The sequence below is a fragment of the Elephas maximus genome, chromosome 6 (assembly GCF_024166365.1).
Source record: "Elephas maximus indicus isolate mEleMax1 chromosome 6, mEleMax1 primary haplotype, whole genome shotgun sequence".
Lineage (NCBI taxonomy): Eukaryota > Metazoa > Chordata > Mammalia > Proboscidea > Elephantidae > Elephas > Elephas maximus.
This window is the reverse complement of record NC_064824.1, coordinates 113,829,803-113,844,329: the sequence shown is the minus strand read 5'-3', so window position 1 is coordinate 113,844,329 and position 14,527 is coordinate 113,829,803. Positions and strand designations below refer to the sequence as shown.

The 14,527-nt window shown below is 39.4% G+C and overlaps 1 protein-coding gene across 9 annotated transcripts in view; it reads left to right on the top strand.

The window, feature by feature from the left end:
- Positions 1-14,527, top strand: part of FN1 (fibronectin 1) — a 74,121-nt gene that overhangs the window by 41,452 nt on the left and 18,142 nt on the right. For 3 of the 9 annotated variants that reach the window (XM_049888093.1, XM_049888096.1, XM_049888092.1), the window contains exons 24-33: positions 919-1,110; positions 2,387-2,659; positions 3,779-3,961; positions 6,765-6,854; positions 7,784-8,053; positions 9,107-9,223; positions 10,326-10,490; positions 11,025-11,180; positions 11,870-11,983; positions 13,269-13,538. In XM_049888093.1, coding sequence (XP_049744050.1) covers positions 919-1,110; positions 2,387-2,659; positions 3,779-3,961; positions 6,765-6,854; positions 7,784-8,053; positions 9,107-9,223; positions 10,326-10,490; positions 11,025-11,180; positions 11,870-11,983; positions 13,269-13,538 — 1,830 coding nt within the window. The remainder of the gene's footprint in view (positions 1-918; positions 1,111-2,386; positions 2,660-3,778; positions 3,962-6,764; positions 6,855-7,783; positions 8,054-9,106; positions 9,224-10,325; positions 10,491-11,024; positions 11,181-11,869; positions 11,984-13,268; positions 13,539-14,527) is intronic. The other 6 variants (XM_049888095.1, XM_049888099.1, XM_049888098.1 and 3 more) reach the window with 3 other exon arrangements.

Sequence of the window (14,527 nt, the reverse complement as noted above, 5' to 3'; positions counted from 1 at the left end):
GAACTGCAGAGTTTTTGGTTAGCAGCCAAATGCTTAACCACACAATTTCTTGCCTTGTTAGACTGAATTCGAAATTTTTAAGTTGGCAGGCTTCATGCTTTGTTAGCAGCTTGATCATTAGTACCTAGTCCTAATGGTCTAACCTGCCCACTTGGATAATCACTAGTAAGTGCAATGATCTAAGTATCTACTTTCCATGCAGTTGATTTTCTGTGAAGGTACCACTTCGGTGTTCACCCTGTTATACCTAATGACAAAATATTTCATAATTTCCTTACCCTTTAGGAAGATTAACTTAGATATACTTTCTCATTTAACTTGTAATCTGTCCCTACAGATAATCTCGTCATCATTGTTTTCATTTGAGTGTATCTCTCCTTCTCCTCAATCCTTTTGCTATCTAATTTTTATGATCCCTGAAGTCTTTAGCAATTAACATTCTTCCTCTAGGTATAGCTACATTCTTCACTTTTTCTCCTTTCTTTATTTCCTTTCTGTAAACCCCATCCCTTCAGACCTCTTAAATTAGGAGAGCCCTCTATGAGGATATGCTTAAGGTTTAAAGTGATTCCATACTAGGTAGGTAAAATGGAGTATTTGTCAGCTTTCCTGCAGGTGATTGTTAAGGAAAAGCTGGGTGGGGTGGTAGAAGGAGATGGAGTTTGGAGACTGAAAAGCCCTTGGTAATTACTTCTACTTTCTGAATTTTTGTTTAAACTGAGGATAATAGTAATACCTGCCTCACAGGATTGTTGTAAACCTTGAATGACAGTACACAAAACTGTTGCCGCTGAGTTCTCAGTAAACACCAAGTCCTCTCCCTGTTTCCCTCTATGAGTCCATCACTGGCGTCTTGGTTAGTAAGCTCTGGGCCACAAATGCTCTGTACAGTAACTCCCTCCTTTCTGTTCTCTCTAGACATTTCTGGTTATAGAATTACCACAACCCCCACCAATGGCCAGCAGGGATATTCTTTGGAAGAAGTGGTCCATGCCGATCAAAGTTCCTGCACTTTTGAAAACCTGAGTCCTGGCCTGGAGTACAATGTCAGTGTTTATACTGTCAAAGATGACAAGGAAAGTGTCCCTATCTCTGATACCATTGTCCCAGGTAATGGAAAAATAAGCTGTTATCCCTAGAGTGGCAGTTTCGATAAGAGCAGGGATTAGCATTTTAATCCCCAGATGGTTGAGTGTGTCAAATGTACTTGGGATTTAATTCCGACCTCCCATCCGCACTCTTCAAAACCCTGAAGTTAAACCAGCTGTTTGGAGAAATGCTTGCTGTTAACACTGCTTTACTGTCTGTGCTTCACTGGGATGCTGTCTGCTGCGATGGGTATGTAACGAATGGAGTGGCAACCATGGCATTAACTCTGTACTGCCCGCTCACATGGAAATACTACTAAAATGATGTCGTGTGTGTACTCAGTACTGACAGGCTAAAAGTAATATGGTAAATGCATCCCTTCGGTACATTTGTGCCAGATTTTACAGTCCTCATCAACTTCCAACAGCTATCTACAAAAGAGTATTTGCCTCCATAGGTGAGCACTGAAATAGCACTTGGTTGACATGTACATTCTTCATCTTGTGGTTTCAAACCCTTCTTTTTTTTAATTGAAAAAAGAAGTAAAGGCCACACCCTCGGGGTATTCATTCTTGTGGATTGAAAGACAACGCTGAAGAGACCTATCTACAGATAGGCGTGTTGTTTATCCAAATTGAATTATGACTGAATGGAGCGTTGGATGGATTATGTTCCCCTTGCACTCTTTGGTAGAATGCTTTTACTAATGCTAATTAAATAGCTTGGATTATGACTTCAACAAAATATTGGCAATGGCCTTGGAACGCAGGCCTATCTTTCTTCACACCATACATTCATAATGCATAGCATTATGACCACGATCCTGTGATGAGTTTTTATATGGAATAAAAAAACTCATCAGCCATTATTATTATTTTTTAACCCTTTTCATGCGAGCTTTATTTTCCTACTAAAAAGTTTTGGATTTTTTTGAAAACATTGCTGATACTTACTGTAGATATAATGTCTAAGTTCTAGAAATGGTTTTGACATTCTAAATAGGCTTTTGATTTTTAGGAACCTGAGAAGTTCAAGCTGTACCATTGAGGGACATTTTTTAAAATGCAAGAAAATCCCTAAATGAATATTGTAACCTGTTGTATTCTCTCAGGGAAGCAGACTATTCATAGTGCTTAGGATGTCTTCGCAGATCATTTGAAACAAGAGTGCATATTACCATCATTGCTTTAACAATCCATCAATTTTACTACGTGTAACCTGATGTACACTGCTTTATTTTTTTCCTCTTTTTTGCCTCTATTTTCCTCTTGCCCCCCTTTGCTTTGTAACTCAATAGAGGTGCCCCAACTCACTGACCTAAGTTTTGTTGATATAACCGATTCAAGCATCGGCCTGAGGTGGACCCCGCTAAACTCTTCCACCATTATTGGGTACCGCATCACAGTAGTTGCGGCAGGAGAAGGTATCCCTATTTTTGAAGATTTTGTGGACTCCTCAGTAGGATACTACACAGTTACAGGGCTGGAGCCGGGCATTGACTATGACATCAGCGTTATCACTCTCATTAATGGCGGAGAGAGTGCCCCTACTACACTGACACAACAAACGGGTGAATTTTGAAAACTTCTGTGTTTGAGACATGGATAGTGTTGCATGCTGTCACCAGCCACTCTGGTTAAATCTGGATGTTTCCAGGAAGCACCCAGCAATCTGCCGAAGATTTGGTTTCAGGGATATGGAATCAAGTGTATGCTAAACTGATTGAAGGAAGCCATATGCCAATAGTCTTAAGTAAGCTTTCATTTAAAGCACCAATACGTAGAAAGCTAAAGAAATAGAGATACCTAATCTGTTCCATACAAAAATAGCAAAGTAATTAAATTTGCAGACCTACAGTATTTTTTAATATCTCACATTAATCTTAAATTGTATAATGAGTGCCAGTTAACAACAAGAAGAAATGTGCTTCCAAAATGTACCGTTGTGCTCTTCCTTCTACAGTTTGATGAACTGTACCGTGTTTCTTCTTTGTAGCTGACTGAAACCCCCATTGAGATTTAGGGTAGAGTGGAAGGAAGTTGTTTGGAGGTAGGAGAAAAATTTACTTTGGAGCATTCTAGGTTTCATTGCCATCTAGCATTATCACTAGAAACACCTCTTTAACCGAAGTCTGGGGACGAGCATGCAGCATTATAAAGGTTCTCTGCCCTGCATGGTAAGAAACATGCCAAGAACCCATTTGCATGAACCCTTTTCACTTGTGAGTAGAATTCACTGAATGGAATTGTAGCTAAACCAGTCGCTGTAAACATCCCACATCAGGGGGAAATTCAGGATGCTCTTGTCTTCCTGTCTGTGTGCATGTTTGTTTGGAAAGTACCGCTTTGTTTCTCTTTGCTGTGTGGCAACTTAAGCCTCTTCAGCCTCAGGTTAAACCAATCTTCAGTGCTATTGATAATTTACTTACAATTAATGCCTTTGAAAGTAGATTAAAATTTTTCTTTAAAAATTTTTGACGATGGCAGAAAGGTTAAAGGGGCCTAACAGTACCCTGTGTAGTGTTTTATTTTTAACAGTAGTAGAATATGATTTAGATTGGATTTAGATCATTTGCATGATAACGACTGTTTCCTTTATGCATGAAATATTGGTTTTAACTTTCCAGTCGCTTTTGTTATCTTTGATTTTAAAATTATGTTAATTTAGTCTTCTTTCTATTTGAACCCAGCTGTCCCTCCTCCCACTGACCTGAGGTTCACCAATATTGGGCCAGACACCATGCGTGTCACCTGGGCCCCACCACCATCTATTGAACTGACCAACCTCCTGGTGCGCTACTCACCTGTGAAGAACGAGGAAGATGTTGCGGAGTTGTCAATTTCTCCTTCAGACAACGCAGTGGTCTTAACAAGTAAGCAGTTGAATGTATTTGTTCAGTAAATAGTAATCTCAAGCATAGTGAATGGGTTCTGAGGTCTCGTTAGGAGCAACTAAGAGCAGGAGAGATGCAACAGCTACACAATAAACTCTAAATTTAACACGTAGCTCTGTAAATTTTGAATTCATGGCCTGCCAGAAGAAGAAACAAATATGTCTTGGAAGAAGTACAGCCAGAATGCTCCTTAGAAGGGAAGATAATGAGACTTCCTCTTAAGTACTTTGGACGTGTTATGAGGAGGGACCAGTCCCTGGAGAAGGACATCATTCCTGATAAAGTAGAGGGTCAGCAAAAAAGAGGAAGACCCCAGTGAGATGGACTGATGCAGTGGTTGCAGTAGTGGGCTTAAGCATATCTACTATTGTGAGGATGGCTGAGGGCCGAGCAATGTTTTCTTCTGATATACATGGGTCGCTTTGCGTCAGAACTAACTCAACAGCAGCTAACAACTACAACAAAGCAAATCTTGAAAGGTGTAATATTTATTGACATGTTAATAACTTTGATATGTACATTTTTAAATATCAGAGTTGAAAAACAGCAACAATGAAGTTCATAGACTTCAGATTCTGCTTCCAAATAAGCCTGTAAAAATAAGTGAATGTCAAAAGAAATTCTATGACTAAATGTTTTGCAAGAGAAAAAGAAATTGAATCTAATGTCACCGTATCTGTTTTATTCTCCTTAAAAAAAAAAAACAAAACAAGTGTCAGCATGTAATCTATTTAACATTTGAAAACTTAGAGTGACTGATTGCTTAGGATAGATCAGGATGTTATGTCTTGTAGAAAGAGCCGGAAGTTTAATTTGTACTTCAAAAAGAATCTGTTAGCAGAATTTCTCAGAAAGCTGATGACTAGGAGAATATAGCTCACATTAAAACAACAACATTTTATGGAAATTATCTTTCTAGTTCCCGCCTTTTTGGAATAGACACTGTTTGTTAAAGAAAATAAGAGTTTCCTGCGACGTGGTGCTGTTTTTCACATAAATGTTGTTCCTTATTTTTTTCACTATAATAGTAAAATACATATATCAGAACAGCAAAAAATTCCACCCAAAGGAAAAATATCTCACATGTATTTATATTACCAAATGATGACCTTAGAACATCTTCTACCTTTCAAACATATTTTAGAGGATGACACACAAAGAAAGGCAGCTCAACATGACCATGGTCTTGGTTTCTCCTGTCCAGGCTGAGGGTGAGAGCTGGAGCATGCTTTTATTTGCATATAGGCAGGGCTGTTGTTTCTATCTGGGAGCCCTCTGGAATTAGTAGTTACAGCACCACCTGGTATAGAACCCCCTGTAACACAACCACTGCCCCACCTTAGTCACAGACCTGTCATCCATCGGCCATGTGCTCTAAGACCTTATGATAGATCTTAATGCTGCAGAGGACCTTCCCCCAGAGAAGCCATTATTACCATGTTTTACAGATAAAGCAACTGATGTTCTAAGTGGCTAAGTAAATTGCCGCTGGCCAAGCAGGAAAGAGGAAAATCCAGCCCCAGCATCATGCCTCCTAAAACTAGTACAGTGCTTGCCCAAATCCTGTAGGTGCCCCTGCAGAAATGTTGGAGGGGGATGGTGTGGAAGGAATGGGGGTTTAGTGAGTAGCAGTTAAAGATTAGGCATCTTACTCTATACATTTCTGGCATCTCAAAATGGTGGAAGAGAACACGCAGTAATGTATATTTAGTATTTTAAAATATTCTCTTCTCAACATGACAGAACTGATCACTTTCTTTTTGACTTTTTTTTTTTACCAGTTAAAGTTAACTGTTAAGAGCACTAGTCCTGGCCTGGATTAAGCTCTGTGTGATGTTGGGTAAGCAGGGCTTCAAACTGGTTCAGTCATGACTGCTTCAGTTATAGCCGTTGCTAGCCAGAGTAGCATATGCGTTCCAAAGTAACCAAATCTGTTGCCTGTGGGATTTTGACCTGAGTAGGAAACAGTGGTGCCCCACTCAAAGATGTTGGCTGACCACACCACTTTGAATCTTTCAGGAACCTGGTATAGAGGATTGGATTCTTGGTAGGACTGTGAGGAGTGACACACAGTCAAAGAGGCATGGTTGGCTGCCATCTTTGAGCAGGACATCGCTGTTTGTTTTCAAAATCCTACAGGCAATAGATTTGGTTGCTATGCTAGAAGTATGGTGCCCTTGTTTACGATGGCCATAACTGAACAGTCTTCAACCAGTTCAAAGCCCTGTGGGCAAGTCATTTATCTTCTCTGTGCCTCAGTTTTCTTATTTGTAAAGTGGGGATAACTGAAGTAAACGCAAGCTTTTGGAAGTAACGGATATGTCCATTATCTTGAATGTGGTGATAGTTTCAGCAGTGTATACATATGTGAAACTTGTCACATTTATACTTTCAGCGTATGCAGTTTATCATATATCAATAAAACTGCTGAAAAAATAATCAAGCTACCTCATAGGGCTGTCATAAGGAATAAATGGTAATCTGTACCTCAGTTGTTATTACGTGCCCTCAACAGACATACTATTAAGTGGATGGCAGAATTATTACTATCATGCTGCAGCAATCCTTTTCTTACTGCAACTCAGGCCAGCTGCCTTTTCATGGTCCATGGTCTGAGTCACATTCATAGAAGTGCGACTGATGGCAGGGCTTTGAGATGCTGGAAGGCAAGGCAACCCTTCTTTATCACCCAATTATAGACCAGTTGAAATAGTCCCAGGAGTGCTTTGGTTGTGCATGCTTTCATGTGTAAGGTTAACGTAAGTTCCACTTGCTTCTTCAGATCTCCTGCCTGGTACAGAATATTTAGTCAGTGTTTCCAGTGTCTACGAACAACATGAGAGCATACCTCTTAGAGGAAGACAGAAAACAGGTGAGTCATGATGGTAATATACTTATCAGGCAGATTTTGCTGACCAATTTTAAATAGCAAAATGAAATGCTATTTCTAAAAAATACATCTTCGTAGTTTTTTGGTGATGTTTTTACTTTTTGATCACTGGTCTTAAGTAAAAAATTCCTTACTCAACTGTTAAGATGCTACCCTCTGCTTCTAGAGAGGACAGATAATAGTCCAGAAAGTTTGTTATCAATTCCTTTAAAAAAAATCCCAGGATGAATAATCCCTGATCTCCATTATTTAGAGATGGGAGACCTTCCTTCTCATCCAGTGGTTTAATGATTTAATGGCTAACCCAGCTCTGCCGTCGTAATTTGAAGTTAATTCTGAATTCTTGTTAATTTTCCTGCGGTATCATAAATTCTTAATTCATGATGAATTATCTGCATTGTGGTTTGTTCAGAATAATGTCTTATTTTAGTTTTATGAAGCTTTATGTTTGGCATAGTCATTCCCCCATTCCCAAATCAATTCCTTCTCGAGTGTAGAAAGTGGCAGAGCTTGCCTTACTTTGAGAGATACATTTACAGGCTAAAAATATAGAATACTTGAACACTGAAGCATTTGAAATTATAAATTCCCAGACTATCTTAAATACCTATCTTCAAATGTAATACAGAAACATACTATAATGACACACATAAATTACTTGGATTCTTGTATTTAGTAAAAGAAAACACAAAAGAATGTTTGAGTTGGCCATTTGAATTGAGTCAGTTTATTATTTTGAAATTTATATGTGGCTTAGAATTAATACATCCCAACTAGAGATGTATAACAAATCATCTTGTTATTAAAAAGGACAGAAACCTTGAATGTATGTTACCTTCCCCTTGACTCTTTTACTTCCTAAGCTGGTGGTATCTTTTTTCTTCTCCTCCTCCCCTGGGTGGAAAAAACAGGTCTTGATTCCCCAACTGGTTTTGACTCTTCTGATATCACTGCCAACTCTTTCACTGTCCATTGGATGGCTCCTCGAGCCACCATTACTGGCTACAAGATCCGCCATTATCCTGAGCATGCTAGCGGAAGACCTCGGGAAGACCGAGTGCCCCCCTCTCGGAATTCCATCACCCTCACCAACCTCAATCCAGGGACAGAGTACGTGGTCAGCATCGTCGCTGTCAATGGCAGAGAGGAAAGCCCCCCCTTGGTTGGCCAACAATCAACAGGTAACTTGTTTTCTGGTCCACAAGGCAGCTCAGAGGACTTTGCTATGCAAGTAGTATCTTTTATGAAATAGCTTTGTGTTTATCTAGTCATCATCTCTTAGAGATCACGGATATGAGACATGGAGAAGGGAATGAGAGGATGTATGGAGGAACTCTCCCTCTTAGAATATATTAAAGAAGGTAGTTTCTTTACCCCAAGAAGTTTCTTACCTGATTTAGGTATTTATTTCTAATAGCTAAGGTTTTGTTTGAAATAGAGGAAATTTAATACTCTGTTTCAAAGTTTCCTTAAAAATACAACATAGTAAAACCTGTGAGAGCCAGAATTTGGGTAAGGCAGAAACCTGTCAGAGAAGCAAAGCTCAAATATTTTCCACTAAAAGGAGAGAGAGAAAAGCAGTAAAACTGCACCCTGTCAAAGTTGGAAAACTTGCGAAACCCAGAAAAATGAGACAGTCCCATTGAGTTCCAGCTCTCACAGGTGTCACTGTAATTTTAGTACATAGCGTTGTTGTTCTGAGGTATATAGAATGAAGTGCCAACATGATCATGTTGTGCTTCAGCAGTACTTTAGCCTCAAATGGATAAACCAAAAGAGAAAGGTAGAGAGGGGGAGAGACAGAGAGAGATGCAGATGTGGCAAACTGTTACCAATTAATGACTCAAGAGAAGGGTAGCCCTATGGGGCACAGTTCTGCCCTGTCCTGTAAGGTTGCTATGAGTCAGAATTGACTTGATGGCAATGGTTTTGGGTTTTTAAATGAAGGGTATTTGGGCATTCACTGTACTCTTTGTATAACTTTTTGGTAGTTTTAAAAGTTTTCAAAATAAAAAGTTGAGAAAAAAATCCTTCAGTAAGTTGGAAATAATGATTTTATCACAACTTGAATTGTCTTTTTAACCCTTACCTTGAATTGTTCATAATTTTTAATTCTGCTAGTTTTGTAAAGTAGCCACAAAGAGTCATAAAGACAAGTATCTGGCAAGAGAAGAATGAATCTGGGCATTGTTGGAAAGTTACAGACGTGAAAATGCTACCATTTTTTTTTCCAGTTTCTGATGTTCCAAGGGACCTGGAAGTTATTGCCACGACCCCCACCAGCTTACTGATCAGCTGGCAGGCTCCTGCCGTCACAGTGAGGTATTACAGGATTACCTATGGAGAAACTGGTGAGTGAGCAAAATGCCATTTCACACTCTGTTCAAGTATCAGATTCTGTTGTGGGTTAGTAACCTGAGAGCCCAACAGTGGAAATGTTATTAAATCAACTTTGTCAATTCCGCTCAACGGAGCTGTGTCTTTTCCAAGAATACGTATGATGTAATTGGTGATAAAACCACGTGGCGCAGTGGTTAAGTGCTCAGCTGCTAACTGAGGGTTCTGCAGTTAAAACCCACCAGCCACTCTGCAGGAGAAAGAGGTGTGGCAGTCTGCTTCCATAAAGATTCAGAGCTTTGGAAACCCTGTGGGATAGTTCTTTTCTGCCCTATAGGGTTGCTACGAGTTGACTCAATAGCAGTGGGTTTATTAGGAAAATCAAGATAAAAAGTTGTTTACATAATATAACTAGGACTCCGTGGGTGGTGCAAATGCTTAGTGCCCTCAGCTGCTAACCGAAAGATTTGTGGTTCGAGTCTAGCCAGAGACACCTCAGAAGAAAGGTCTGGGGCAGTCTACTTACAAAAAATCACAGCCATTGAAAACCCTATGGAGCACAGATCTTCTCTGACATACATAGGGTTACCATAAGTCAGAACCCACAGCAACTGGTTTTTTTTTAATATAATACAACTAGTGGTGGAACAGTAGGGCTGAGGAAGACAGAATTTTAAGGAAGTTCACCAATATATCATCAGTGTGAAATGATAAGTGATTTGTATTTATTTATTTTACTTTCCTTTATCAGTTTTAATTAATATGAACATATTCCTTTAAAAATAAAAAAAAAATGATGTGCAGTATGCAATTCTGGGCTCCAGGAGTATCCTCCCTCCCTCTTCTAATATTAATCTAAAACTCTGTGACATTTTAAAACTGAAATATTAAAGTAGCATTAACTGCAATTCCACCTCCCCCCCTTCCAATTTTTACATACTTATCAAGGTTTTCCACATGCATAAATACATTTGTTTGCTTAGGACCCATTAACAGCACGTTTTAAAAGGGAATAAGCAATGAGGCATGACTGACATGCTGCTTTTGCTATGTTAATTCACTTAATCAGCAATACCCCTCACACCCTGAACACTGGATGAACCCCTTTTCATACAGGAGGAAATAGCCCTGTCCAAGAATTCACGGTACCTGGCAGCAAGTCTACAGCCACCATCAGCGGCCTTAAGCCTGGAGTGGATTACACCATCACCGTATATGCTGTCACCGGCCGTGGGGACAGCCCAGCCAGCAGCAAGCCAATTTCCATTGATTATCGAACAGGTACAAACTCCTCCTCCGGGGTGAAAGGCTTAGTTATTCAGGTTGTTCTTGTAATGTTCTCCCAAGGTATTTTCTTCATTATGGAATTGTTTTTGTTTTGTTTTTTTAATAAAACAAAGTAACATCTACTGCTAACAAAGTTTCTAGCCAGATATAGAGGAAGTACCTCAAGGGCAGGCGTTTTTGTCTCTTTTGTTAATTGATGTATTTATTATTCCATGTGCCTGCGATAGAAACATATAGGGTGCTTGTACTCAATAAATATTTGTGGAGTGAATGAATGACTAAATGAATGAGCTGATAAGGTAAAGAAGACCAGCAACCACTTGGAATGTAGCTTCCTTACGAGTGAGTGAATGATATCTAGATATGTGCCTCTGTACCCCCAAGAGCCATCTTTATGTTCCTGTAAAAACAAATGCCTGGGAAAGGTGAATAGTGGGAACAGATCATTCAGATATGTACCAGCTCAAGGCAAAAGCCTTGTTCACACCCCTGGGGCTTCACTGGTTTCTCCTTTGCTTCTATTTGTAGAAATAGACAAACCATCCCAGATGCAAGTGACCGATGTTCAGGACAACAGCATTAGTGTCAGGTGGCTGCCTTCGAGTTCTGCTGTTACTGGTTACAGAGTGACCACCACTCCCAAAAACGGCCCAGGACCAACAAAGACGAAAACCGTAGGCCCAGGTAAGAGCAGCCAGAATCTCACATCCAGCAGGATAAGCAGAGTAGGAGCACACAATGTTCTTCTGAGAATGAATGGCCACCTTGCCATGAGTACTGTACATTTCATATAATATGTAAGGTTTCCCCATTTGTGAATTCAGGGTTCAAGATTGTCACCAACCCATTTCACAGTGGACATTTTAGGATAAGTGCATTTCTGTTTTTAGATGCATGGGTCTGTTGGGTGGCCTGGACATCTTCATTTATGAGATTCATCTTTGTGGTTTTGTTGCTCATGCACACCATGAAGAGAAGGGTGGCCTGATTTTCTTTTTCAGATGCTTTTCACTCTCTCATTTTTATTTTTATATACATTTCTTATGAAATTAGAATCTTAAGGCAATCTCTCTAAAGTCAAGTTAATTTTCACTTTTTCATGAGCAGGATCAATTAATTGTTGAAGGCCTTATAGTAAATTTTAGAGCTTATCCTTTGGTGTGACTTTACTCCAATACGGTAATTTGTATTAACGATGAACATGTTTGTTCCAGAGGAAATAGATGTCTGACTCTTTCATATTTCCATAACAGTTCTGCAAAGAGTGAGGCCCACACTCATTTACTACCAGATTTTTAAAGTCATCTGAATAACTTTATCAACTTTTTCATGGGTGACTTTGATACTGAGTTTGCTTTTTACCTCTTTTGCAGATCAAACAGAAATGACCATCGAAGGCTTGCAGCCCACAGTGGAGTATGTGGTTAGCGTCTATGCTCAGAATCGAAACGGAGAGAGTCAGCCACTGGTTCAGACTGCAGTAACCAGTATGTAACCAATGCTCATTTTCCACTTTCAAAGTCAGATTTTGTTCCTAGGAGTCTGAATGCTCTCTGCAAATCTTTTGCTGTTACACCTAGGGAAAGTCAACTTGTTGTACAAGTTTGTACCTTGAGTGGAGCCCTTTACAAGCATTTTTCCTTCTTAGTTCCAACCAGTGACCTCAAAGGGAAAGAAGCTGTGCAATGACCATACTTAGTTGCTGTGCTTTGATTTTCTTTTGCTCAAATGGCCGCAGCAAGATCTTTTTTGCCTATAGCAAATCTACAAAATATTTTGCTAGGACCTTCTTTTCTACAACTGGATGGTAAAGTTGATTGAAATGCTCCTTGAGCAGTTATTTTTATGTTTGGAACATTTAGAGAACTATGGCTATACCAGCGTTTAATGCAAATACCTAGATGGGGTGGCTAGGTGGAGAAGAGTTTAATAAAGATTGTAGCAATCTGAATCTAACACTGAAAATCAGTTTTGCTGATTCTGTTGAAGAATCCTGATCAAAAGGGGGAAAATGTAGAACAGAATTTGTAATGCTGGTGGAATCCAGAGTCTCCAGAGCCCTTGAGGCTGGATGAGCCCCCAGAACTATTGCCGTGAGATAATCTTTAAATCTTAAATTAAAAATATCCCCTCAAGTCTTCTTTAAAACAAATAATAGTTTAGCATAATTAGTAAAGAATGTCTGCCTTGAGCATTGTGCTCTTTTTAAAGAGCTATTTTTATGGGATCAAATTGATAGCAGCAATTTGAAAGATTAGCTAGGAAGTTTAGGGAGCAGTGAGGTGTATTAATGGGGGAGGAACAGCTCGGAAAAGGAGGGTAAGATTGTTTACACAACTCTAAGAATATAATCAATGCTGCCGAATTGTACATGTATTTTAAACAACACAGAAAATGAAATAATTTATTTTAAAAAAGAATCAACTTTACCACCTCCAAGGTATAGAAAATCCAGGTCTATGACACTAACATCACATTGCAAAAATAGATCTTGATTGACTATCTTAAAATTAATTTAAATCAACCCCCATCGTGAGGACTTTTTTTAGAGTGTCTATGCATCTCATGTCTACCTGTGTTTTAATAAATATTAAAACTTTCCTAAACCAAAAAAATTGTAAGAAGGTAATTTTGCATTTAATAAATAGTGTGTTAATTGGAATTTAATTCATCAAAGAAAATGATATCTGCAAAACTGCTTTGCATGTGATAAAAATGCTTATTTCACAACTTGCTTTTCACATAACCTCTTACCATTAATTTGCCTAACAGACATTGATCGCCCTAAAGGACTGGCATTCACTGATGTGGATGTCGATTCCATCAAAATTGCTTGGGAAAGCCCACAGGGGCAAGTTTCCAGGTACAGGGTGACCTACTCAAGCCCTGAGGATGGAATCCATGAGCTATTCCCTGCACCTGATGGTGAAGAAGACACTGCAGAGCTGCAAGGCCTCAGGCCGGGTTCTGAGTACACAGTCAGTGTGGTTGCCTTGCACGATGATATGGAGAGCCAGCCCCTGATTGGAACCCAGTCCACAGGTATATCGTTAACTGCACCACCAGGGTGCTCATTCGAGCAGCAGCTTTATGCCCTGCTAAGTGAGATAGACTTTATCAGGCTACTGATTCCCATCTAAGGGGGTAAAAATAAACCTCTATGTTAGCAAAGACCCTCTCTAAAGAGAATGTTAATAAACAATAACGTTTAGGTGAATAGATCTAATGAAAGGAATTTTGGCTTATAAACAAGACAATAAAGCAAGGCCTTTGAAGATGATACTAAAATTGTGGATTGCTTCCTAAGCTGTGACTCCCTGTGGTTTACCCTTACTGTGTACAAAGGAGAGACGTTTGGCATCATAGTTCTTACTCTAGAAAAGGAACCCCAACTGGGGCGTGTCACAGCATCATGATTCCGAGAACACGGGGGTAAGAGCTTCCCTCTCTGGTTAGATATCATGTGGGGGGTGTATCATTTGCTTAAAAGGTTATGAATCAGGCACATGGAAACTGTTGATAGGACAGAGGCTTTCCACAATATTTTGTCCTCTTCTGCTTTGTTTCTGAAGCAGAATGGAATGCTAAAGATGTTTTCTAGCGACAACATACATGCTAAAGGTGACAGTCTGTATTATTGCTCTTTGCTTCTCTTCTCTGCATCTGTTGTAAGCTGATTTTCTTCTTATGCTGCACCACAGAGAGTACTTCAAATTTAGTAGCAGTTATCTGCCATGGGGTCCACACAAAAAGACAGTAAAAACATATTTCTGTCTTTTTTGGATGGGTTACGTTGTGAAATGGTTTTCCATGCAAAGATAATTTACATAGAAAGAGGGCTGTTGCTCCTTTTTTCCATACAAATGGAAAATCTGTTCTAATGGCCAATAAGCCAGTTTGACTTCTTTTATTTTTAAGAGGAAAAAAAAAAGCAACTTCTAAAACCTAGTCTCTTAGAGTCCTGGTGTCTGAGAGTTTCCAGTGATTCTGAGAATCGATGACGTAAACCACATTTTCCAGCAACACTTTCT